General features: G+C 39.5%; 2 protein-coding genes across 2 annotated transcripts; both read left to right on the top strand.

The window, feature by feature from the left end:
- Positions 1–1,422: 1,422 nt before the first annotated feature.
- Positions 1,423–21,209, top strand: tlr18 (toll-like receptor 18). The gene is made up of 4 exons (XM_080308485.1): positions 1,423–1,679; positions 15,395–16,390; positions 17,428–18,610; positions 19,090–21,209. The coding sequence occupies exons 1-4, from the start codon at positions 1,636–1,638 to the stop codon at positions 19,534–19,536; spliced, it is 2,670 nt and encodes an 889-aa protein (XP_080164611.1). The 5' UTR covers positions 1,423–1,635; the 3' UTR covers positions 19,537–21,209.
- An 846-nt stretch (positions 21,210–22,055) lies between these two features.
- On the top strand, positions 22,056–24,305 carry LOC145431957 (protein S100-A1-like). The gene is made up of 3 exons (XM_080308487.1): positions 22,056–22,213; positions 23,492–23,641; positions 23,985–24,305. Exons 2-3 carry the CDS (start codon positions 23,501–23,503, stop codon positions 24,129–24,131), a joined length of 288 nt encoding a protein of 95 aa, XP_080164613.1. The 5' UTR covers positions 22,056–22,213; positions 23,492–23,500; the 3' UTR covers positions 24,132–24,305.
- The last annotated feature ends 2,605 nt before the right edge of the window (positions 24,306–26,910 follow it).

Here is a 26,910-nt window from a genome sequence, read left to right as displayed (position 1 = left end):
TCCTCCTTTAACTGACAGCGTGCTCAGTGAATACCTCAGGCAGCAGAAACCCAAGAAAGTGGAGGAAGGCAAGGAACCATCATGGAAGGACAGGCCCCTGCACGGTATGTACCACCGGCAGATAGAGGAGGTGGCTGATATCCAGAAATCCTACCAGTGGCTGGACAAAGCTGGACTGAAAGACAGCACAGAGGCACTAATCATGGCAGCACAAGAACAAGCTCTGAGTACAAGATCCATAGAGGCTGGGGTCTATCACACCAGGCAAGACCCCAGGTGCAGGCTGTGTAAAGATGCCCCAGAGACAATCCAGCACATAACAGCAGGGTGCAAGATGCTAGCAGGCAGGGCATACGTGGAACGCCATAACCAAGTGGCCAGCATGGTATTCAGAAACATCTGTGCCGAATATGGTCTGGAAGTGCCGAGGTCAAAATGGGAGACGCCCCCAAGGGTGGTGGAGAATGACCGAGCTAAGATCCTGTGGGACTTCCAGATACAGACGGACAAAATGGTGGTGGCTAACCAACCGGACATAGTGGTGGTAGACAAACATGAGAAGACAGATGTAGTGATCGATGTAGCGGTTCCGAATGACAGCAACATCAGGAAGAAGGAACACGAGAAGCTCGAGAAATACCAAGGGCTCAGAGAAGAGCTCGAAAAGATGTGGAGGGTGAAGGTGACGGTGGTCCCTATGGTAATCGGAGCACTAGGTGCGGTGACTTCCATTCTGGAACAAGGCTTTAACATGATGTGGAATAAGTGATGTGCTGTGAATACTTTCTGGACACGCTCTAATTTCCTATATTTCTCAGTTTGTTGATGTATTTAGAGACAAAACCTCACTCATAGTTTTATAGGGATGTAAACCCACAGAGGAAATGACATAATAACTAATAAAATATACAAATGAATAAGACAACCAAACTGTGAAAATGGCCCGAGGGCAGAGATGAACTGAAATTCCTCCACCCAACAGATTATCTTCATGGGCCTGTCTAATTACACAGGCAGTTTTTGGCAGAGGTGTTCACTGAAACTTGGAACAGCGTGGACATGCTTCTTCTTTTTTCAGCAGTTGTTATTTTTAACTTTTTTGTTTTTGCTATCAAAATAGTCTTAGCACATACTCAACCTTTATTTTTAAGTGGGTTTTATTGGGTTAGATTTAAAAAAAAAAACAAAAAAAAACAAAACAATATCTCAAGGTTTTAACAAAATAAAATCAAATGTATCTGCATGACCAGAGTAATGGCTATGATGAAACTGATATTTCCCAACAGTTCTGGCTCTAATGTTTGTGTTACAGAATAGCAAACATGATTAAAAATATGTGGAGCCTCTGAGGCAAAAAAAAAAAACTACTTTCCACATTCCTGAGCGACACACACACACACACACACACACACACACACACACACACACACACACACACACACACACACACACACACACACACGTGCTCATGCACAAAGACTGAAGAGTGAGTGAGAGAGAAAAAGAATCAGACAGAGAGGGAGGGCCAAAAACACATACAGACTAGCAGAGCTAACAGAGTGCCCATAAGCTTACAGATCCAGTGGTGAGTCACTTCTCACTAAGCACTGACAACAGAACAGGTTAGAATGTGTTATGAAAAGTCCAGCTAAGGAAGACCTGAGCCTGTCCAACATGAGGTGAGTGTAAACATATTGTTTTCATGTCTATTTCAAGCTTGTTTTGTCTCTTAACATTTAAAACAATCTACCTGGATCACTTGTAGTTCCAATCTTTCAGCACATTCTAAATGTTGAATAATAATTCTAATTGCTATATTTGAATTAGAATATATTAGAATGGTAGCATGGCTCAAGATCCTAAAGAGATGTAGTTTATTGTGGAGGCACATAAAATTCACTAGTTGATCTAAGGGGTGGAAAATGTTAACTTGATGGACTTCCTCTACTTGATAGTAATTCTAATTCAATACAGTGTTCCAGACAAAATAGCGTCCCATACTTATCATTTAACAGTACACCAGTTAGACAGGAAGTGGGAAAAGTGGCAGGTTTCAATGCCCAGTAGTAACATTTTGTAGGTCGTTTGACATATTGACTCTATCTTGGCTTAAATATTTGAGCCCAGACACAGCTGTAGTTGTCCACTAGTTCAGGGATAGTTCAGTAGGTAGAGTAGTGGCCCCATGATCGGAAGGTCGGGGGTTCGACTCCACTGAACGGCTACCCTGAGGTACCCCTGAGCAAGGTACCGTCCCTACACACTGCTCCCCGGGCGCTGCATTGGTGGCTGCCCACTGCTTCACTGGGTGAATGGGTTAAATGCAGAGGAACTATTTCCCCATGGGGACTAACACGCACACTTTTTACTTTACTACAAAAAATAAATAAATAAATCAAACAAAAATAACTAACTAACAAAAACAATCTCTTCCAGTGGTCATGCAGTAGCTTCCCTGGATAAATGGGGGTTAAAGAGGAAATGAAACTCAAACTGACATAGATGTAACACTGTCTGTGAATTTTTTAAACACGTTTAAACAAGTTTTTAAACATGTTTAGTGCCATCTTCTGTCAGTATGTTTATGTTTGCTAGTGACAGAATGGATAACTCTGAGGAAAATCAGGACACTAAAACCAAAAACCAGTCTAAAGGGATCACTTTTGGGCTGCCCCTGGCTGCAACAATAAGTTTTATGTCAAGCAATAATTGGCTCTAATGTTTGATGGCTAGCTGCATTCAAACAGGAAAATCCATGTGTTTGCTGTAATGTTCATTGTTTTAAACCACATTGTGAATAAGATAAGTGTGGAAGAGCCTGTTTAAGTCATGTGACAGGTTGTTCACCCAGACCGACATGCTGGAGTTGGAAACTGAGTTTTCTTTCCTTTTTAAAGGTTGCATTGCTTAAGGTTTCCTTAGTATAGGAAAGCAGGAAGGTGTGCATTTTTCACTTCCTCTATTGTTTTTATGTACAGCCTCACACAGCTGGTAGCATGGCTAAAGATCCTAAAGAGATGTATTTATCCAGTTATTCACTGAGCATAGAAAAACACTGAAAATCCCTCTTTCCAATACCTCAGCTGTGTTAGAAAGGAATGAAAAGGGTATTTCAGTGCTATGAAAGGTGTATAAGCTCTTGTGTTAGGAAGGAAGTGATATAACACAGAGCATCTTGTTTTGTAACAAATAGGATATTTAAATCACAAAATAGCATTAAAATATGACTTTCTTGGGTGGAACAATTGTTCATCACAATGAAAATTAAGTTTTTGAGACATCTGGAGTATGTTGGCCTGGAGGCATTCACTATTTCAGCTTTCACTACACAGGCTACAGGTAAGATGGCTTGGAGTATCTCTGCTTATATCCGTTTTTCATCTTTTAATGAGTTGTGTTGATAATTATAAAAAGATAAAGATTTCAGGTTTACTGTATGCTTAGAGACACTCCTAAGGCAAGCAGCCTCCTTAATTGCTGGCACCTGTGAAGCCCCTGTGGTAAATAAGCTAACATTGGGGAGATTTGAACAGCTGCTGGTGTCTATGTTGCCTGCCTGATGGTGTATGTAAAGTCTTCTCTAAAGATCTGAGCGGCTTAGTCATTTTGAGATTACAGGTTTTAAGGTATATTTAGAGAAAGTAGAAGGAGTGTCCAGGATGTGGTGATTATTCAGGGATTTGTTTGTATACTGAACTCACTGGATGTCTCCTGCTGCTCTGCCCTCTTAAATGTTTTTCAAACAGTTTTACTTTTCCCTGTGTGATTTATTTTAGTTCTTTAATGCTTCAACTTATGTTGAACCTTCGGTTATTATTTAACTGTAATGCTGAATGCTCAGAAGCCAACCCAGTTAATCTTCTTATCTTTTAACTGAGAAGATGTCCAGAGAAGCTCATCCTGAGCAGATATAATAGTTGATGCAGTAGTGGACCTGTGCCCACTGATACTGCAGCAGCTTAGAGACGATGAATGCAGTACATGTGAGTGCTGCAGCTCTGCCCTACTGCAGCTGCCTCCCTTTTCCCACTGTATCTAATTAGTTTTTCATTGTAATCAGATTTTATCTCTATGGGGGAAAGTAAAATTATCACATAGCTACTATTTTATCTTTATAATTAATGTCAATTTTCATGGCAATATCTAAAATGTTATTGCATATTTTATGACTTATATAAAGATATGATCAAGATGTTTGACAAGAACACAATTATCATGTTTCTCAACAGGGAACATTTACTACAAAGCAGCCTTCTGTGCTTGTGTGTTGTTGTCACACACATACATATACACACATTTATGGCTTTAGAAAGCAACAATGGAGGCTGCTCAATGAACTAAAGTGAACCCCTGAATCCCCAGAGTGCTGGATCACTCTAGGGCTACTTCAGTTAAAAGGAAGCTTCTTTAGTAAATAATAAGATTTTCATCAGTCCTTTGCTAGTTAGTGACATTACTTTGATATTTTTTTCATATGTTTCATGTCATATTCAGTGCCTGGTTTTAGTCAGTCACTGAATATGACCATTCATTGATTACTCATTCTCTGGCAGCATTAATAGGACACAAAACAAGGGCTTATAGGTGGAGTCAAGTGCCACTGAGACAGCACACATTTCTCTTTGCTGAGTAGTTTTTCCTTTTGGGTTTTGCAATAAGACAGAATTCATTTTAAATCCCTCTTGCTCTTTGTTTGTAAACTCCTCCTTAAAATGCCTGAAACCAAAGCACTTAAACAAAACACAAATCTACCCACACTATCCTGTTTAATAGAGCTTTTACGTGGTGGATGCTTTGATTTGTTGGGTGTGACTAATGACATCTGCAATTGTTATGTTCCACTTGAATGTAGTATTTTACCACAACATTGAGCGAGCATGTGCAACTGGAGAGCACTAGCAGTGAAACACGGAAGCAGAATTTAAAGTTCGTATTGTTTTCTTTAATGCTTTCCTGACCAGAGTATTGATTTGAACAGAGCAGACTGTAATGATTTAGTAATTATTCAAGACTCTCCAGAATACTTTTGTTCTGTTTTGCTCTAACGCCCCAATATAGTATCACACTCTTTCTTTTCTTTACTTGTCGTGTGGTAATAGAAAGAATTTGTCTCATCAAGCACAGGTGTTACTTCTATCAAATTGTGACTATCAAATATTTAACATTTACTAGAATGCTTTTTCTGTTCTTCTAAATCTAAATGTCTGTTGTAACAAAGCTGTATTGAGTTTGAATAATTGTTGTTATTACTTTTCTTTTCCTAGTTTGAGGGATGCTGATGGGAATATACAAAGGCTTTGTGATTTAACTTGACATTTCCCTTCAGAAAGAGTCATTCCTGCCATTTTTATACCCAGTCATCTGTTAATGGATTGGATGTTTTTCACTGTTTGTATAATTTGTGATTTAGTTCTTCAGCTCACCCTTCTTTGGCATTTCTCCCTCTAGAAGTGTCTAGTTAGTAAGCTGTTTTTGCTGGTATTTGTTCAAGTTTTCCTATCTGTCTCCCTTATGGTAGAAGGCTTTTATTGGAAATTCTTACAGGAAAGTCGTGATTCTTGAAAACAACTTTCACAGTAAGCGGTTTCTTTAAAAAAGTAACTGTCAGAGTCAAAGCGAGAAGACGATAAGCAAGTGCTTTTGATGATAGTTTAGATAACAGCAACTTAATTTCATTTAATGTATTTATCTTACTGCTCTTTGTCTATACAGCAACAGTGCTGGTAAAGAACATTTGATATATGATAGAAAAACAACCTGTGCGCATAAACATGTGTAGCATCTGTCCCTGCGGAGGATGAACATGATAACTTAAACAGAATCATCAACCAAGTGCAGCTGTGTTTGTGCATAGCATGTAAACAGCCTCATTAAACCAGAGTAAAGAACACTCATTAGTGAAAAAAGTCTGCTGCCAGATACATTTGTCATATCAGGGCAGTGGGCCCAGCACTGCCAACACATGTCAATGAAAGAACTGTTTGCCACCAACTATTGACTGCTGGGTAAATATCAGATGCAGTAATAGATCTTTACACTTACTGGATGACGCTTTCCATGCATATCAGAGAGATATCGCGACTTAATGAATGATAGAACTGTTTGCTGTGTCTTTCACAACCTGGTTACTAATTTAGTGCATAGCTACCCTTGTCAAAAACTTACATTGTATTGTAGAAATTATATATTACCAGGAGAAGACTGACTTGTTGATATTCATATATATATATATATATATATATATATATATATATATATATATATATATATATATATATAGCCCTTGGTATTTCTCCAGCTTCTCGTGTTCCTTCTTCCTGATATTGCTGTCATTCGGAACCGCTACATCGATCACTACGGCCGTCTTCTTCTGTTTGTCTACCACCACTATGTCCGGTTGGTTAGCCACCACCATTTTGTCCGTCTGTATCTGGAAGTCCCACAGGATCTTAGCTCGGTCATTCTCCACCACCCTTGGGGGCATCTCCCATTTTGACCTCGGGACTTCCAGGTTATACTCGGCACAGATGTTCCTATGCCGGCCACTTGGTTATGGCGTTCCATGTATGCCTTGCCTGCTAGCATCTTGCACCCTGCTGTTATGTGCTGGATTGTCTCTGGGGCATCTTTACACAGCCTGCACCTGGGGTCTTGCCTGGTGTGATAGACCCCAGACTCTATGGATCTTGTGCTCAGAGCTTGTTCTTGTGCTGCCATGATTAGTGCCTCTGTGCTGTCTTTCAGTCCAGCTTTGTCCAGCCACTGGTAGGATTTCTGGATATCAGCCACCTCCTCTATCTGCCGGTGGTACATACCGTGCAGGGGCCTGTCCTTCCATGATGGTTCCTCGTCTCCCTCCTCTTTCTTGGGTTTCTGCTGCCTGAGGTATTCACTGAGCACTCGGTCAGTTGGGGCCATCTTCCCAATGTATTCTTGGATGTTCGTTGTCTCATCCTGGACTGTGGTGCTGACACTCACCAGTCCCCGGCCCCCTTCCTTCCGCTTAGCGTACAGCCTCAGGGTGCTGGATTTGGGGTGAAACCCTCCATGCATGGTAAGGAGCTTTCTTGTCTTTATGTCAGTGGCTTCTATCTCCTCCTTTGGCCAGCCTATTACCCCAGCAGGGTACCTGATCACGGGCAGGGCGTACGTGTTGATGGCCCGGATCTTGTTCTTACCATTCAGCTGACTCCTCAGGACTTGCCTGACCCTCTGCAGGTACTTGGTGGTTGCAGCTTTTCTAGCGGCCTCTTCATGGTTCCCATTCGCCTGTGGGATCCCCAAGTACTTGTAACTGTCCTCTATGTCTGCAATGTTGCCTTCTGGTAGTTCAATCCCCTCAGTTCTGACTACCTTCCCTCTCTTTGTTACCATCCGACTACACTTCTCCAGTCCGAACGACATTCCAATGTCATTGCTGTATAGCCTGGTAGTGTGGATCAGTGAATCGATGTCTCGTTCACTCTTGGCATACAGCTTGATGTCATCCATGTACAGGAGGTGGCTGACAACTGCTCCGTTCCGTAGTCGGTATCCGTAGCCAGTCTTGTTAATGATCTCACTGAGGGGGTTCAGGCCTATGCAGAACAGCAGTGGGGACAGAGCATCTCCTTGGTAGATCCCGCACTTGATGGTGACTTGTGCTATGGGCTTGGAGTTGGCCTCTAGTGTTGTACGCCACATCCCCATTGAGTTCCTGATGAAGGCTCTTAGGGTCCCATTGATCTTGTACAATTCTAGGCATTCCAGTATCCAGCTGTGGGGCATTGAGTCATAGGCCTTCTTGTAATCAATCCAGGCAGTGCACAGGTTGGTCAGTCTGGTCTTGCAGTCTCGGCTGATTGTTCTGTCTACCAGTAGCTGGTGTTTTGCGCCTCTGGTATTCTTGCCAATTCCCTTCTGTGTCCCGCTCATGTATTGACCCATGTGCCTGTTCATCTTAGCCGATATGATGCCTGACAGGAGCTTCCATGTAGTACTGAGGCAGGTTATTGGTGCTAATGCAGCACTACGGGCAATACCTACAACCACGATTACCGACACTAACAAGCTCATATATATATATATATATATATATATATATATATATATATATATATATATATATATATATATATATGTATATGTATATGTTGCCTTGCCAGAAGGCAACATTGCAGACATAGAGGACAGTTACAAGTACCTGGGGATCCCGCAGGCAAATGGGAACCATGAAGAGGCCGCTAGAAAGGCTGCAACCACCAAGTACCTGCAGAGGGTCAGGCAAGTCCTGAGGAGTCAGCTGAATGGTAAGAACAAGATCCGGGCCATCAACACATACGCCCTGCCCGTGATCAGGTACCCTGCTGGGGTAATAAGCTGGCCAAAGGAGGAGATAGAAGCCACTGACATAAAGACAAGAAAGCTCCTGACCATGCATGGAGGGTTTCACCCCAAGTCCAGCACCCTGAGGCTGTACGCTAAGCGGAAGGAAGGGGGCCGGGGACTGGTGAGTGTCAGCACCACAGTCCAGGATGAGACAACGAACATCCAAGAATACATTGGGAAGATGGCCCCAACTGACCGAGTGCTCAGTGAATACCTCAGGCAGCAGAAACCCAAGAAAGAGGAGGGAGACGAGGAACCATCATGGAAGGACAGGCCCCTGCACGGTATGTACCACCGGCAGATAGAGGAGGTGGCTGATATCCAGAAATCCTACCAGTGGCTGGACAAAGCTGGACTGAAAGACAGCACAGAGGCACTAATCATGGCAGCACAAGAACAAGCTCTGAGTACAAGATCCATAGAGGCTGGGGTCTATCACACCAGGCAAGACCCCAGGTGCAGGCTGTGTAAAGATGCCCCAGAGACAATCCAGCACATAACAGCAGGGTGCAAGATGCTAGCAGGCAAGGCATACATGGAACGCCATAACCAAGTGGCCGGCATAGTGTACAGGAACATCTGTGCCGAGTATAACCTAGAAGTCCCGAGGTCAAAATGGGAGATGCCCCCAAGGGTGGTGGAGAATGACCGAGCTAAGATCCTGTGGGACTTCCAGATACAGACGGACAAAATGGTGGTGGCTAACCAACCGGACATAGTGGTGGTAGACAAACAGAAGAAGACTGCCGTAGTGATCGATGTAGCGGTTCCGAATGACAGCAATATCAGGAAGAAGGAACACGAGAAGCTGGAGAAATACCAAGGGCTCAGACAAGAGCTCGAGAGGATGTGGAGGGTGAAGGTAACGGTGGTCCCCGCGGTAATCGGAGCACTAGGTGCGGTGACTCCCAAGCTAGGCGAGTGGCTCCAGCAGATCCCGGGAAAAACATCGGAGATCTCTGTCCAGAAGAGCGCAGTCCTGGGAACAGCTAAGATACTGCGCAGGACCCTCAAGCTCCCAGGCCTCTGGTAGAGGACCCGAGCTTGAAGGATAAACCGCCCGCAGGGGCGTGCTGGGTGTTTTTTATATATATATATATATATATATATATCTGATCTGCTTCTCAACCTTAATAATCAGAAATTTATTTACCCTACTGAAGCAACCATCTGATGTGAGGCCCTCTATATCATCAATCAAGTCCTAAATAGAGTTGTTTGGCGTGTTGTGAGCACATCTTTGTGTATTTTCTGTTGGTTTTATTCTTCCAGGAGTTTTATACTAACCTCATTTCTCCTTTCAATTACTGTACACAATTGGATCCTAGTCTTTAAAGTATTTCCAAAAGATCTTTTAAAAAGTAGACCATTCAGTAGACCATTCATAGGGGCAGGGATAGCTCAGTAGGTAAAGTGGTCGCCCCATGATCGGAAGGTCGGCGGTTCGAATCCACTTAACGGCTACCCTGAGGTACCCCTGAGCAAGGTACCGTCCCTTCACACTGCTCCCCGGGCGCCTGCTTAGTGGGCTGCCCACTGCTTCACTGAGTGAATGGGTCAAATGCAGAGAAAAACAAGTAATTTCCCCATGGGGATCAATAAAGTATCCATTATTATTATTAAATTTTGCTCTTCTTGTAACAACAAATGGAAACCATGTCCTTGTTATGCTCTTATCTGTTGTTACCTGTTTTAGATACCGGATGAGCCAGTGCAGCTACATGGTGTCCTCTATCAGCAATTATGGAGCAAAAGCAAAGAAAAAAAAAGAAAAAAGCATTCACTCATCTTATTTCTTATTTGGTTATCCATGATAATTTGAGCACTTCCACTTGGTCATAGTTAGAATGCAAACAGTGTCATAGTTGTAAAATTTAAACGTGACACAAACGGTGATAACAAATTATCTTTCTTTTTTTTTCTCACATGCTTGGGGAGATTCCAGCTTGTCTTATATGAATTTGGCAGTGAGCCAGCCTGGGGAGAATAATTAACTCTGAAAAGATTTTGTATAGTATACTGTGTACACAAAAGAGATTATGTGTAGGTGTTTTGACTGCACTACGTACAACTCTATTTTGACACACCACATGACTTTGTTAAACAAATGAAAATAATACTAAAAATTTGAACAGAGAAGTCTGCAGCTTTGCCAACATGTTTGTGCAGATTCCTTTCACCGATAAGACTGTACACCGCAGAACAGAAAACATTTCTCTTGTGGGAATTGTACATTCATGAGAACCACAAAAAATTCAGCAAGAGGTCACAGAGAACAAAAGTACGGTTCATAAGAGGAGTTAAACACAGAAGCTCATAACCTGCTGGTTAATATAAAATCTGATAGAAATAACTTAAAAGCTCTCAGTGTTTGCAGGAATGTGGCAATTTGGCTTACCTCTGTTGGAAACATTAATGAGGAATTTGCCTGAGGTAAAAGGTTTTAGTTTTCTGTGGTGGCCCTGAGAGATCAAATGCAGTGGAACTTGAGGAAACACTAACAAAAAGAAAAATGCTGCAAAGGCACACAAAATGTAATAGATGTTGAATAAAAAGCAAAGGAAGCTGAATAAAACACAACAGCAGTAGAAAAAAAATAAAACTTTACAAAGCAGAAGTGTTCTGTAGGAGACAGCAGAATAGCTACGGAAGTGACAGAAACCAAAAGAAAATGCTTAAAGAAGCAGTGAATTTATCAGGTTTGTGAGGGAGAAAATGATGCAAAGCAATGTGTGAAGATCACAGTACAACAGGTCACACAGATCAAAAAGTCTTGACCTTTAAGTTTTTCTAATTAAAAAAAATCTTTATTAAACCATCCTATTGACTGCAAAATGACCTGTTGTTGTTTAGATTTATGCCTAACAACCACAAGATAAAGCTATCTGAGACTACACTGTGGGAGTTGCTGACTACTCTAATGTTTTTGCAAACTTATCCCCTTTTACAACTGGTGCACTGATCTGTATCCGGATGAGTAATCTGAGGAAGGGCAATTCTTAACCTAATGCTTGGCACACAGTCACACCAGCCAGATTATATTTGGTAACAATCAGACTTAAATTGCTGCTATGTGTAAATGAAATTTTTGCCACCAACAAAACATCAGTCCCACAACTTGAAAGGTCAACTTACAATAAGCAATAGAAATGATTCATCAGATCTACTCATGACTTCTGCTGCTGTGTTCTATATCTGCATCTAGGCAATCAATATAAAGTATGGCCAGTGTAACTAAACTAAACTAAATTGCATGTACAGTCAAAATTTGTTTTTGCTCCATTATATACAAGAGCAGCTGGTGAATGACATGAGTTTGTTTTGTCTGGATTAGCATTGTTTTCACATTTTAGCATTACTATTCACCACTTATGTATCACACAGGCAGGCCTACAAACCAAAATATAAATGTAAAGAGAAAAAGCAAGAGGAATGCAGATAGGTGCTTCTGAACCCTGATGGAGTTATCACAAGACAACACATGGGATCAAAGAAAGATCTTGCATGGTCCGTGTGGTGTGGCGTGGTCTGCGGTGCCGTGCAGGGTTAAACAGTTACCTATTAATAGTCCTGCAACAGGCAGGTCTTTCATGTTCACATACCATGAATGGGTATTCATTAACCATGTCCACTTAAAGTAAAAATTGTATTTCACAATTTAACACTATTAAGATCAAAATTGAAATGAAAATGTTAACACTATCAATATTTTTTAGTGATATCTGGCAAATGATCTGAAAGACTTGGTGCCAACTTGGGGTTAAACTTGAACTTGGCACTAAAATGACCAAAATAAATGGAAAATGAAAACATTGTCTCGTGGCTTGAAATATAATTGCATTTCAAATCATTTAAGACAAAATTAGCATTGTTATAATTAGAGATGGCACGATACCTTTTTTATGTCCGATACCGATACCGATATCATAAATTTGGATATCTGCCGATACCGATATGAATCCGATATAGTGTTTTTTAATCAACAAAACTGTTTTTTTTTTAAATATCTTGCTGCATTTTGTATATGTTCATACTCAAGTTTAAAACAACAACTACACTAAAGCTATTCTGTTATACCTATATGCAAAAAAAATTTCATAGTTCAGCAATACTGATCAATCTAATAAACTTAAACCTACACCATCCTCCCTATTCTGGTATTTTAAAGAGTACTTAGCGTAAATATTAAGCAACCTAACTAACAGGGTTCCAACTCCCAGCAACAACAAAAATAAATAAATAAAAAATAGGGAACCACCCCTCACGCGCCACCTCATGATGCTTAATCGACGTAATCAACCTTAATTTGATGCAGTGTGAAAAAATAAATGCACAGAAATCAATTATTTTTCAAGAAATATTAAATAGATTCAACATCTTTCTTCAACAAAATTGCAGACTGTACAGATGGTACCTTCCCAAAGTAAAAAGTACTATAGCTTACTAGGGTATATATATTAGACTTAATAGTCACTATATACAATAATGGACTTCTATACATTTTACATCAGATTAAAACTTTGGGTGTAAGATTCGGATAAATATTAAATAATTAAAAGCTAGACATTTTAAATGAGAATAAGAAAGAAAAGTATGTCTTTGTGCCCCCTTTTCCCTGTTAATGCCCTATCGGCCCCCCTGGCTAAACTTTGCTAGATGCGCCCCTGCACAGTTACCAGCGTCAGCTACGTAGAAAAAGATCCTCGAGTAGAAAGTAATATTAAATACATTCTAACAACAGCTGATCAAGCTTAAACGTGCTGCTGTTGTTCAGCCGCTGGTTTCCTCTGTCTGGTGCAAAGTGGGCCAAAAGCAAACAAGAGACACGGACTCGCGACAGAAAAGCCGATCAGCTGATCATTAAGCAGTTTCATGATTGAAGTAGCAGCCGGAGAGCGAGAGGCAGTCGTTTGTTAAGCTTAACGCAGGAATGCTTTACAAACATTCAGAGATGGACTTACACACTTGCTTTACTTCTCTCGGGATAACTTTGTCGGAGATGAAATGCCGGGTTGCTAGCAAAACTCCACATGCTATCTAGACCACCGACAGGTCCCGCATGCCACAGCCGCTCTATCACGTGATGCATACTGCTCCAACGTGCTAACGTTCTGAGGTGAGTTACGGCGTGTTGCAAGTTTTGTGAGGTGCTTTCCTGATATTTAATGGATCGGATTACATTTTTTATTTTTCTCCGATATCCGATCCAGTAATTTAGGTCAGTATCGGACCGATACCGATACGTAATATCGGATCGGTCCATCTCTAGTTATAATATTAGTATAATATTGATAATGCAAAGTACCACAGCTGCTTTATATGGAAAACATTACTTTACAACAGTGCCTTTATGTGACGTGTCTTACTAAGTAAATGTTATTGATGTTTTTCTAATCTACTGTCAATTTCCAGGAACAGCTGTCCACTGAGGCCCAAGTCATATAGCTAAACAGTATTACTGTTGTGTTACTTCCCATACAATGTTTAACTGACAAATAAGGAAGAAGATTGCCAAAGTAACAAACACAGATATTGATTCAAAGAACTCATCTGTCATGTGACACTTTTTCCCCTAGAACAATACGTTAATTCACTCATTCACATGAATAATTAGAAATGATGAGTAACTGACTCAAATGTCAGTGGAATGTTATGAGAAATTACATTTCCCCAATGAATATATTTGTGGATAAATTATATATTTGTATTTTTTATCTATTTATGTATTTTTTATTTATGTTTCTGAATTATAATTCAGAAATTAACACATCAGTTTATCATGTACCATCAATCTGTTAGATGTAGCTGAGTCAATGAATTAAACAAAAATTATGTTTGACAGGATGATGATATATATATTTTTTTCCTATCCAGACTGTCACAAATGAACAGACAGTGCTCTAATACAGTATAATGACCTACAATTATCTAAAATAAACAGGGCAACAATGTTTTTCTACTCTAGCCATATCCATGCAGAATTGTTTATTCGACTCACATCAATTCTGGAATAGATAAAACAACATTGTTTTATGAGCGTTATAAAGCTTTCACGTAAGGGCACAAACAATGTGTAACCTTGAGCTACTACTATAAAAGGGGAGGAGAATTTGAAAGTGTCTGCATTACCAGCCCTTAGCAGAAAGGTAGACTTCACAGGGTAAGTGCTGTGTAATGACAAAGTTGCCGTTGTTGATGTTTACTGAGGGACCAGTGGAAATGTATATTGTAAATGGATGAAACTAATGTCTTTTTAAATGCAGGTTTGCTGCCTGAGTGCATTCAATAAATGCGGTGATGTGTGCGGTTTCTAGGTCAACTTAACCTGAAAAGAAGCTAGAAATCAGTGACTACCAGACACACTTATAACCCAACAGGAAATTATGAAATTAAATATATCAGAAAAAAGTGTTGCATTCATGCATCTTACAGGAATTAAACATTGGTTTTGTTTACTGTTTTGTAGAAGTGGTGTACTGTTACGTGTCACAATTTTGCCCAACATTGATAATGCAATTTCAAAAGTACACATTTTTCTCTGATTTATATACTTGCATGTGTGTGTGTAAATGTTTAGACGTCTTTGTGAGGACAGAAAAATTGGCATGCCACTGTACTTGTCGGGACCAACAGTCACTTATGGGGAGAAACGGTTGTCCCCACGAGTTTGATGGCATTTTTGTTATGCTTACTACTCAATCACATCTAAAATTTTTGGATTCAGTTTACTTTGATTTTTTATGCCCTCAATTCAGTTAAGTGAACACAAGGAAAATTGCAAAGAGATCTGAAGCCATGAAATAGATTTTTTTTTAAAGTACAGAAGAAGTCTAAGAAATACAGGAAAGGGGATTGAGGGAAAGCAGGGAGCCTAAAAGAGCACTCAAACACAGAATAAAATCTGAATGAGCATTAATGTTAATGTTTAATGAAATGTTAATCAAACTATTACGTGTATCTGGCATTTACTGTCTACGAAAATCAATAAAATGTTTTGATAATCTTGCCTGATCTTGTTCATTTCCAGGTCTAAAACAATGATTTGGAAGTTGATCCATTTCAGTGGTGTCTTTCTTGGAGCTCTCACACTCCCAACTCCATCTTCACTCCCCACTACCAACACTGAGGAAAGACCCTGTCAGATCTACAACTCTGACCGATCTGCAGATTGTCTGGGAAGACAGCTTGACAGTATCCCATGGAGACAATTTCCACCCACACTTGAAGAAATAGACCTCTCCTATAATAAACTTCAAGCTGTTTATGCTGATGACCTTTTCCACCTCCCTAAGCTTCGTATCCTCAAGCTTCAGTACAATAACATTTCATACATTGACAATGATGCCTTCAGAAACAACACACTCTTGGAGTATCTTGACATCTTCAATAACTCCCTGCAGGAAATTCCTGCCAGAGCTCTGACACCTCTCGTTAATCTAAAAGAGCTCTACATGTCTAATAACCTTTATATAAATGCAACTTTGGCTGACTGCTTCTCCAAACTTTCCAGACTCCAGGTTCTCTCCATGGGCGGCCCTTTGGTGATGGGCCTAAAAAAAAAAGATTTCCAACCCCTGAAGAACCTTAAGCTCCAAGGATTTGCTATTAAATGTTCCTCCCACCTCCATTACTATGAGCCTGGAAGTTTAGAAGTCATTCAGACAAGTCAGATGGGCTTTGACATGGCTATAGACCAACACCCAAATGCTCTTGTTCATATGCTACAGGACCTAGCTAACAAAACATTCACAGTCATTCAATTTCGTAACCTCTTTGAATTCACATACTACATGGGACAGGAGGACATTTTTCAGGGTTTAAAACACATTAAAGCCAAGCAACTCATCTTTCACAGAGGAAAATTCAATGAGAACCTTATAAGGATGGCTTTAATCAATTTACAAGCAACCAGCATCAAAAGATTAAGACTTCAGTACATTGACTTTGCCCGTTCGCCAACATTTGTTGATAGTGGTGCAAGTTCCAGCATCACAGATCTTGTACTGGATAAACTGGATCTTTGGTGAGTATTTTGGTGTCCTACAAGATTGCTCTAACAGTAGTTTACACATCTCACTGATCTAAACTGCACTACTGAATAATTCTGTACAATAATAACTATAGTTCTACAACTGTTAACAACTGTTTATAACTTGTATAGTTCATATTTCTGTATAGTTTCATATTTATATCCTGTTCGTAGCCTGTACATAGCTTGTACACTCACTAATCAGAATCAGAATCAGAAACTTTATTGTCATTGTCATGAGAACAACGAAATTAAGAATGGTCCCCGATCATTGCATCATCCCTAGCAATATCAACATATAAATAAAACAATAAAATTCAATAAATAAAATAGATAGAATACTTAAAATACTAATAAGATATAACAGTAAAACATTCACATACATTCCCACACACATGCTTCAGACCGTGCATAGATTAACACAAGAGTGGCGTGATGGACATTTTTTTGTAGTATTCAGATGTGTTATTGCAGTTGGATAACAGCTGTGTTTGAGTCTACAGCCTGTACATACTTATAGTTATAGCATATTCATAACATACCTTCATACCGTGTACATTGCAACATACCCATAATAGACCCATTTTTGTAATATATGTATTTTATTACTAAGCACTTTCTGGATGAATGCAAACTGCATTTCGTTGCCTTGTACGTGTGACATGTGCAATGACAATAAAGTTGAATTCTATTCTATTCTAATGGACCGTAAAATGTGATTTTGTGATTTTCATCTTGTAAATTATGGTTATACTTAAACAAGCAATTTTAGTCACAAGGTTGTGCAGCGCAACATAGGGCATGACTATAAAGGAACATACCAGGGCTTTAAATTAATGATCCAAAAACAGCAGCTGCACTAAATACGGTAGAGCTGCACAAGAAGATGATGCTATGAAATAGTGGGTTTGACAAGTATTTTGTTATAGTTATAATTCAATACCTTGTTACAAAGTGAAATTACATGAATGTGAAGCTCACTACTAAGGTCATATAAAAATACGCAAACTAAATATCTCTGTTTCTTGTAGGTACATCAGCAATCCTGATGTGCTACGATTTGATTGGCGTTTCACCTGGTTCAAGAAAGTTAAGCAACTGTCTATTCAACATGTGTATTTCAACTCTGCACCCTGTGATTCATGGGTTGAGATGAACGGTGTGGAATTACTAGATGTCTCCAATAATCGACTAAAAAATGAGTTTGTATTCAACCAGCGATGCGATTACAAGAACACCATGCCGAATCTTCATACATTCAACACAAGCAACAATGAGTTGACCAGCTTAAAAGACTTATCATCCCTCACAAAAGAATTCCAGGAGCTAAAGGTTTTGGATTTCAGCTACAACAAATTAGGATCTGCTAAAGATAGCCAAAATTGTGTCTGGAAACAAAATATCACCAAGTTTATTGCTCACCATAATAACTTTGTAGGTGAAGCTCTCAGTTGTCTACCAACCACAGTACAGTACTTGGATCTGTCCTACTGTGATCTGGACCAGCTGGACATGAACTACTTTGAGAAAACCACCAACCTCAAAACCCTTCTACTGAGTGGGAATAAAATTAAATTCATCCCATCTAAATGGGAAAGTGCATCACTGCAATCGCTAGCTTTGGATGGGAATTCATTTGGCCTAATTAGCAAAAAATCCTTTGAAGATATGCCTCAGTTGTCTCAACTTCAGGCAGGGAACAATCCTTATCATTGCACATGTGAGCTTCATGCTTTCATCCAGGACACAATTTCAAAAGGAAAGGTAAACCTCACAAACTGGCCTGAGAACTACAAGTGTTACCACCCAGAGGCTTTGCTCAACACAGTCATAGCCAAATACTTTCCGGGTCATGTAGCATGTGACATCAGACTGGTTATCATTATCTGTGTTGCAACCACCACAGCAGTGATCTTAATACTTATGCTGATTTGCTATATTTTTGACCTCCCATGGTACACTAAAGCAACATACCAGATCATCAGGGCTAAATACAGAGCTCACAAGGAGAAAGCAGCTGGTGATCTGGAAACTTTTACCTACCATGCCTTCATATCCTACAGTCACTCAGATGCTGACTGGGTGAGGCACCAGCTCTTACCCTGTTTGGAGAACAACACGAACCCCTATCGTCTATGCATTCATGAGAGGGACTTCATGCCTGGAAAGTGGATCATTGATAACATCATTGAGAATATTGAAAGCAGTCGTAAGGTACTAAAATGTATTATGTAGTAAAAGCACCCCACTATACACCAGCACATTAAAAGTTACAGTAAATTTTTTTTAGGAGCTACAGTTTTAGTCAGTTGATCTATAGCAACGTCACTCAGTGGAAGTGTGTGTCATTTTCACATAATTTTGTTCATTCAAAGGCAAAACAAAATAGCTTATAGTCACCTGGTTCAGTAGATGCCACTTCTTCTTGGCACTTCTCATTTTTTAAACTACATTGCAATTATAAATGATGAAAACATCATCTCAAAACTTGCCTGACAATTTGTTGACTGTTGGAATACCGAGTCTTAAAAGTCTAAAAAAGTAAGTAATGGTGATATGAGTTATGCTAAATGGTTGATGAATATAGTTGCCCTGTTATTCAGCATCTCATCATTGTTGTTTGGAAATTGGTAGGAAAGCATAAGGTAGAGACCCTATAATAATTTCCTTTCTGTTGTTTTCTTTATTCCTAGGTAATGTTTATTCTCTCACGGCACTTCGTTAACAGTGAGTGGTGCAACTATGAGCTGTACTTTGCTCAGCAGAGAGCAATGGGAAAAACCTTCAGTGATGTCATCTTAGTGGTTAAGGAGCCTATTGATCCAAACTCCTTACCCAGCAAGTATTGCAAGCTCAAGAAGATGCTGAGTACAAAGACATACCTGGAGTGGCCCCAGCAGGTTAACCAGCAGGCATTTTTCTGGGCACAGCTGAGGAGTGTCCTGGGAAAGCCAACAACCCAAGAGCGGGCAAACAGTGTTAAGAGAAGAACCCTATCTGCGGGAAGAATATCTGTGATTGGTCCCCCTATTGAGGAAAGGGTGCCAGAAGAAGATAAGATGACTGTGGAAAAAGAAGCAGAACCCACAAACGAAGCAAATGAAGAGCCATTAAATCAGATACCACTGGTGGCATTTTAGCCATTAAATTAAAAAGAACTATTAAACAAATGCCTTTCTCAGTATTTTCTCAGTAAAGACCTCCCCTCAAGTAACCTTTTTGTTTAGGCTATGCCAACAAGGGAGCAAAATACAGCATCTCATTGTGATAACAAAGAAAAACAAACAACCCCTGCCCAACAATCTGTCTGCCCAAGGCAGTCTGTCATGTCATCCCTGACAGCTGAGCTGATGGCCTCTGCTTCACTTTCCCTCAGTGTCTCAGGCCAGGTGCCCTGCTGACAGGCGCTGAAAGGCCGGCTCACATGAGATCTCCCATGTTGCACTCTGGATAACAAGCAAGGTCCCAGCAAACCATGGTGACAGGTGCCACACTGTGAAAGGACTGTGCACTGTTACATTCTTGGCCCTCAGAGGTATGAGATCATGAATGTTCAAACTCAGATCAAGCCGAGTCAAATGAAACCATATAGTAACAATACAAGCGATATCAAGTTGTAGAGCAAAAGCTTAGAAACTGGAGAATGGTAATGCTCCATCAATCAGTGTTTGTATCAGCACTAGTCATTTTGAAGTTTTCGGTGCAATATTCAATGTGTTTCAAGCTGAATACTATTCCTATTTTAGTGAATACTGCACACAGGTAGTCACCAATTTAAGTTACTGCCAAATGTCAGTCTGAACTTGTGTGCTTGCTGTTTGTTTATTCCTAAAGCCATCCCTCATGAGTTACTATTAGCTTTGCTGTTGGCATACATTGCAAAAGCACACTCACAGAGATTGCTCACTTGACACATGTCATACTTTCACTGGGTCCTCTATGAATCACTGTTTCATATAATAGTTAATGTTTATCAAATATTTGTTCAGTTTTCAGTGTTATCATTGTCACCAGGTATAATATAACTAAGGGAATTAGAATGAGTTATACAGACAGATAGCAGATACATGTCCAGTGCCTGAATGAAGTTAGATTTAGTTGTCTTTACACATGCTTTAAATAAAATAAAAGCTGTTGTATGATTAAGAAAAATGGTTTTGCCAGTTGATAAATGTGAATGTACGTTTGTTACATATTGAGTCATTATGTCTACCTTACTACTATTTTTAATCATTTGGATTCAGTAATGTAATACTTTGATAAAAAAAAAAAAAGCAGCGTTATTTCTTTTTGCTGTGCTCTGACTTGATTCATGTTGGGCCATTTTAAATTTAACTTTTTTAAAACTGTTTTTTTTAATTAATTTAACTTTTATTTAAAAAATGACTTAACTGATATGGGTTTTGCTATTAATGGTAAGTGTGCAGCCTTGCTTACTTACATATGTGGGCAATAACAAAGTTTGAAAATGGCCAGTAGATGACACCCTTGAACTTAGGCAGAAATGTGACACCACACAGCTAAGGTGTGATGTGCACCCATTTACCAGTTTTTGGTAGTAAGGGGAGTAAGCTCATATATTTTACTTCCCTCTGCATATGTGTATAAGTAATGTTAACATGCAGTCTATAGACTTCAAGTGTTTTTGTATTAAACCGCAAATGAAGGACATGTTTGTTTTTCATGAAGAGTCATATTATACATTCTCTAAAATAATGCAGTGCCTTATTTTATTGTCTTGTATAATGCTGGTCATTCATAATTCATACTGTGCAGATGTTGAAATGAATGAATAAAAACATATTTAGTTTCATTTGGCAAAAGAGTGATCACCATAGGCACATTGTTTAGAACAGCTTTTATGAGTAATCGACAATGGATGGTTTTATTCCCCCACACGAAACACAGAGTGTTTAATCTCCAAGTATGTTCCCCACACCAAAAATAAAAGGCCAGTCTGGTCTCACCTGCTGTCTCAGACCAGAGAGGACATTTTTTTAAAAAACTGTTGCTGTAGATACCAAATGCAAGTCGGTTTGGTAAATTTTTAACTAGCATGCAAAAAGCATTGGCATTACACAGGCTACCAGGAGATACTGATGCAAATCAACTCTTAACAACCTGACCCGCATTTAATTTGTATTTCTGCAAAAGTCGAGCTGTCATTCAAATACAATCAATATCTGACTTGCAAATGATATTTAAAAAAGCATTAGTCATGCTTGATAAGCTTACACAAGACCTCGGAGAGGAAAAGAGGAGGAATACTTCAGCCAATTTGCTTTATTCTTTATGTTGCTGATTTTAATTTTGGTTGTTTCAGATTAACAAATTTTCAGCTTTTAGGCTGAAATCAGGGATATTTGTAGGCACTTTAAAATGGAAATTGAAAAACCTTTTCTATAGATTTTTCAAGTTGCACTCGAGTAATATTTGTGCTTCTAATGCAACATTAATACATAACTGGTATATATAATGTAGCATACCCTGAATTACATATAAACACATGTACCCTCACTAACCATCTGAGTATCTACTTAATTTGTAACTAATCCCTGTTGCAACATAACTATATAAGGTTAGGAAAAAGAGTGAGTGGTGTTTGTCCTGCAAAGTTCTAAGAGCTGAGGTTGTTGCCTTTAATGGCAATCCAGTTCAATGGTGAAAGCGCTGATGATGCCGTTCAGAGGGAGGTGCCTATCTGATTAAGGTTCATTTGCACACAGGTGAGAGTCGCTATAAGTAATGAGGTGAGAGCTGTGGTGAGAGCTCAATTTGATCTACTTTCAACAGAACCGGTTAGGTGTCACTGTCCAGGTGAGTTACTGATCTTTTGCTTTTCTTTTTCCCTCCATTGTTTTGATGTGCAGTGGTAGTGTGAAGGATTTTTTTTTTTTTTTTTTTTTTTTTGTAGAACTACTTGTGCTGTAGTTGGAGTCACAGTTAATTAACACCAGCTTCTCATTTGACATTCAAAGACTTAATTAGCTCCCTGATCACGCTGGGAATAAATGATTAACAGCAATCATTGAGAATAATTAGGGGAATCTGATGCCACATCATTTGGAGAAGTGATTTTGCAAACTGTAGATATTCACACAATCTCTCACATACACTATAGATCATTAGATACATGTTGCTCTTCATATAGGCTAAACTATCATCTAATAGCTTTGATGGAAATAAGACCATACTCTAAAATTAATCTGAGGTTAAAGGGTATTTATATAATGTAATGCAACAAAGAGCAAAATCTATACTTATCTTACTGTATGTGCGACCTGTCCTGGAGGGGGTCTGGCTCTTGTCTTCTACTGGTTTGTGAGGAGGGGTGTGTGAAATGAAACTGCTCTCTTGTATAGGCTTCTCAGGTGTCTGATAGTGAAAGGCTGGTATAAGGTTAGACACTAGACCTGTCTGGTTACCATGCTGCATTCTCCTCTATGTATTCTGTTTGGCACCATTATTAGCAGGCTTCAGCAATTGAAATCTATTTGTTTCATGAGACAACATGCTTCCCCGGCAGTGCCATATTATATAGAATCAACACGCCTAACCAAGAAGTGGTCCCTCATCGCGTGTGTTTTACCTTGTTTTGTTTTTAATTATTATTTAAATGTCTTGAGAAAAGTGAGCAAAAGTGAGTACTTGCCCTTTAATCTACAAAATGTAATCTGATTCTGGCTATAGTCCACTGTACAAATAACCGTAAGCCATGCTCTGCCAAAAACTGTCCATACCACCATCAGCGCCAATCTTTCTGTCATTGAGAAATAAAAATGCAGGGAGGGAAGTGAAACACTGTCATGTAACCTGAGTTTTTCTATGATTACATGGTAAGTGTGTGAAACAGTTTTGCATCCTCATTCCTTTTCTAATTTGGTTTTGCTAGACTCATCCCAATCTGTGTGCCAGTGTATTAAAACAATTGTAATGAAAGGTTTCTCTTAAGCTTTTATAGAAACTGAATGACTTTTAGTCCCTCTTTGTATCTGTATATCAAATGATGCTGGTCACCCTGATCTAAATGGTATATTCCATGTTTGGAATAAATCTCTTTTGTGGTTAATTTATCCTTTCCTTTCTGATTTTTAGAATTGCAAAATGAGTGCCAATCTGAAAGGAGCAATGGTGGACCTCATTGATGTGTTCCACAAGTATTCTGGAAAAGAAGGTGACAAGTACACGCTCACTAAATTGGAGCTGAAGAATCTGTTGAAGAATGAACTTGGAGAGTTTCTGGAAGTAAGTATCTGTTGCTTAATCAATTTTTTTTTTCTCCTTCTGAAGCTGACCTGAATAATGTATAATTTTAATGTATTTTAAATTTTAACAAAGGTAAATCACCATGGTAATTTCCAAAAGAACCTGATGGTTTCTCAGTTTCAGCTATATTTTGAGGAAAAAGTATTTTATTTGCTTTTTTTAAACTCTATAATGTTGGCCAACAAGTTGATACCTGGGCAAATGAGGAGAACATGCCTCTGTCTAAAGTAGAAGTTATTTCCAGACTATGCAAATTAAAGACGACCAGCTCCATCATTAAGATTTGCACTTGGGGAAACTAAACTTGTTGCTCCCCTTTTAGGGCCCCAATGATGCTTGCGTGGTGGAGAAGATTATGCGTGAACTGGATGACAATAAGGATGGTGTGGTGGATTTCCAGGAGTTTGTTGGTCTGGTCGCTGCGCTGACTGTCGCCTGCAATGAATTCTTTAAAAGTGATTCCTCTTAAAAAGGGGGGAAATAAATGCTTATTACTAAATAACTTTTACGGCAGAGTTGGTCAGGGGTTCGGAGGGTTCAATCATTTTGGACACTAGAATGTTGCAGAAGATCCACTACAGCTAATAAATGTTTTTGTTCTGTCCTTGGAAATGCTTCCATCCAATAAAAGTAATTAAATGTGTGTGTGTGTTGTCCTTGGGAAGCATTTGTAATGGCTCAATAAGTTTACCCACATAATTTAAGTATAATAAAACCTTTCAACAGGTTTAATTGGCTTCATGAGCTTTCTAGCAACTTCAAGCACCACCTAATGGCTAAATCTTGGCTAGGAAAAGCGTTGGTCCTAGAAAGTAATTTTAAAGTTGGCTTTTGTATCTCTCCCATATTTAAAAATAAAAAAAATAGCCTGGAAAGAAATTATGACAGGGTTTAAAAACTTATAATGGCTGTGCCACAATGGGCTTTATCATCTTTTAAATTGGAGTGTTGGGCGGGGTCTATCCTCCACTCTCTGATATCTGGAATCCATCTCAGTAGGGTAAGCATTTCATGTGCGTCTCATCCTAAAATCTGCACTATCGAGGATGCACAGAAGTATTTCTACCTTCAATACAAAGAAACCTACGAACTGTGAGGGAAGGGGGGCTCCTTAACAGCATGTCCTTCTCATTCACATCTTTCATTTAGATTATCAATCTTCTGCCCTTTGATTTGGACTTCATAGATCCCCCAGCGGGGAAATTTGTGCGTAACCTCAGCTCAGGTTTCTGTGAATAAAGAGATGCTGTATCATGTTGTGAATGTAAAGTGGCCTTATAAAACACACCAAGAGCATTGTTACACCTGAGCCAAAAGTGGACTATAAAGACACTACTTGGAATGAAGCGGTGTTACATGTCATACTGAACTGTTATAGCTTCTAAATGACAGGTTATCTTGGTTCGTACTTTAATACTCTCATGTCTCTTCTTCGCTTCATCATCATAGGAGCAACAAACACGCGAGATGGGGAGTTGAGGTTGTGCAGTTTAGTAAATGGGGGGGGCAGGTCGTGATAGCTGCCATGACTTACTTGTACTTAAACCAATAGGAATGCGGCTCTAGTTACCAATGATAATTTAGCGTAAAACAACACTGCTGTTTTTAGCCTCAACACTGACTCTAGTTTATTTAATCCGTTTTGTGTTTAGTGCCCTTAACTATGGGCTTACAAGCGCTGGTCTCTTTTTGTTCTGAAAGGATTATCCGGATCAGGGATAGTAAATGGCATTATTCCAGGGGGCTTTTCATTACATGGCTGCATGCCTTTTCAAATGAGGAAGATTGTGAAACTGATAAACATTCATCTAGGCAAAAAGTCAAGGTGTGCTATCCATGAATGCATGTGTGTCCCTGAACAGGTGCAAGGTTAATGGGTGTTTGACTCCTAAAATCTGACTTTGTCCTCACTTCTGCAGCTGAAGCACTAAACATGTAGAAAAAAAAATTCACACAGAAAAAAGTGTTTGAATTAGCATAATACCCTTTGATAGAAAAACAATCACTGCTTCACTTTGGCTCAGCACAGCAGTGTTCCACTAGAAATTTCTTTTCAAGCATGAATCAAGAAATTGCTTTCAAGATTGCTTCATTTTTATGTTATTCAATTTAAATAAATTGAGTGATTTGTTTAGCCTGACACGTAGCCAAAAATGTATACAGATCAATAGACCTACGTTTTTAGGTAAATCTGAACAATTAAATCTGATTTTCCTCAAAAAAGAAGCTTTGCTTTGCCCTGCCTATCCTAGCAAAGCTAGCTTTGCCTCCTTTGTTCACACTGACACAAGTAGGTCAGACAACCATTTAAGGTTAAACACAATGAAACTGCACACAATGAAGTCTAAAGAAACTCAATACAGCTCCTTATAAAGCTGTAAAGCTTCATTTATATTGTAAGAGCAGGTTGGTTAACTGACATTCTCCTCGGAAGCACAAGCTCGAGTTTCATGACACTGCTGCTAGCAGACAAGGCAGGTTTGTCTATACTGTCAAGGTCCACCCTGCTGCCACGTGGTGGCAGTGGATTAAGCTACAAATGCAGCTTCATAACTGATGAAGCTAAACAAATTTTTTGGAAAATGTCAAGATATAATTTCACACAATCTACCCACCCTTTCTATACAGTGTTCTGAAACAGTGAATGCAGCAGAATTCCCAAACTGTAATTTCAGTTTCCGCTTTATTGCAATGAAATGTGAAATGAAAATAATAATAATAATAATAATAATAAATAAATAAATAAAATAATAATAATAATAATAATAATAATAATAATAATAATAATAACTATATATATATATATATAAAACACCCAGCACACCCCTGCGGGCGGTTTATCCTTCAAGCTCGGGTCCTCTACCAGAGGCCTGGGAGCTTGAGGGTCCTGCGCAGTATCTTAGCTGTTCCCAGGACTGCGCTCTTCTGGACAGAGATCTCCGATGTTATTCCCGGGATCTGCTGGAGCCACTCGCCTAGCTTGGGAGTCACCGCACCTAGTGCTCCGATTACCACGGGGACCACCATTACCTTCACCCTCCACATCCTCTCGAGCTCTTCTCTGAGCCCTTGGTATTTCTCCAGCTACTCGTGTTCCTTCTTCCTGATATTGCTGTCATTCGGAACCGCTACATCGATCACTACGGCCGTCTTCTTCTGTTTGTCTACCACCACTATGTCCGGTTGGTTAGCCACCACCATTTTGTCCGTCTGTATCTGGAAGTCCCACAGGATCTTAGCTCGGTCAT

Source organism: Astatotilapia calliptera, chromosome 11, assembly GCF_964374335.1.
Source record: "Astatotilapia calliptera chromosome 11, fAstCal68.1, whole genome shotgun sequence".
NCBI lineage: Eukaryota > Metazoa > Chordata > Actinopteri > Cichliformes > Cichlidae > Astatotilapia > Astatotilapia calliptera.
The sequence above is the reverse complement of the archived record's forward strand: the minus strand, read 5'-3'. Positions and strand labels throughout refer to the sequence as shown.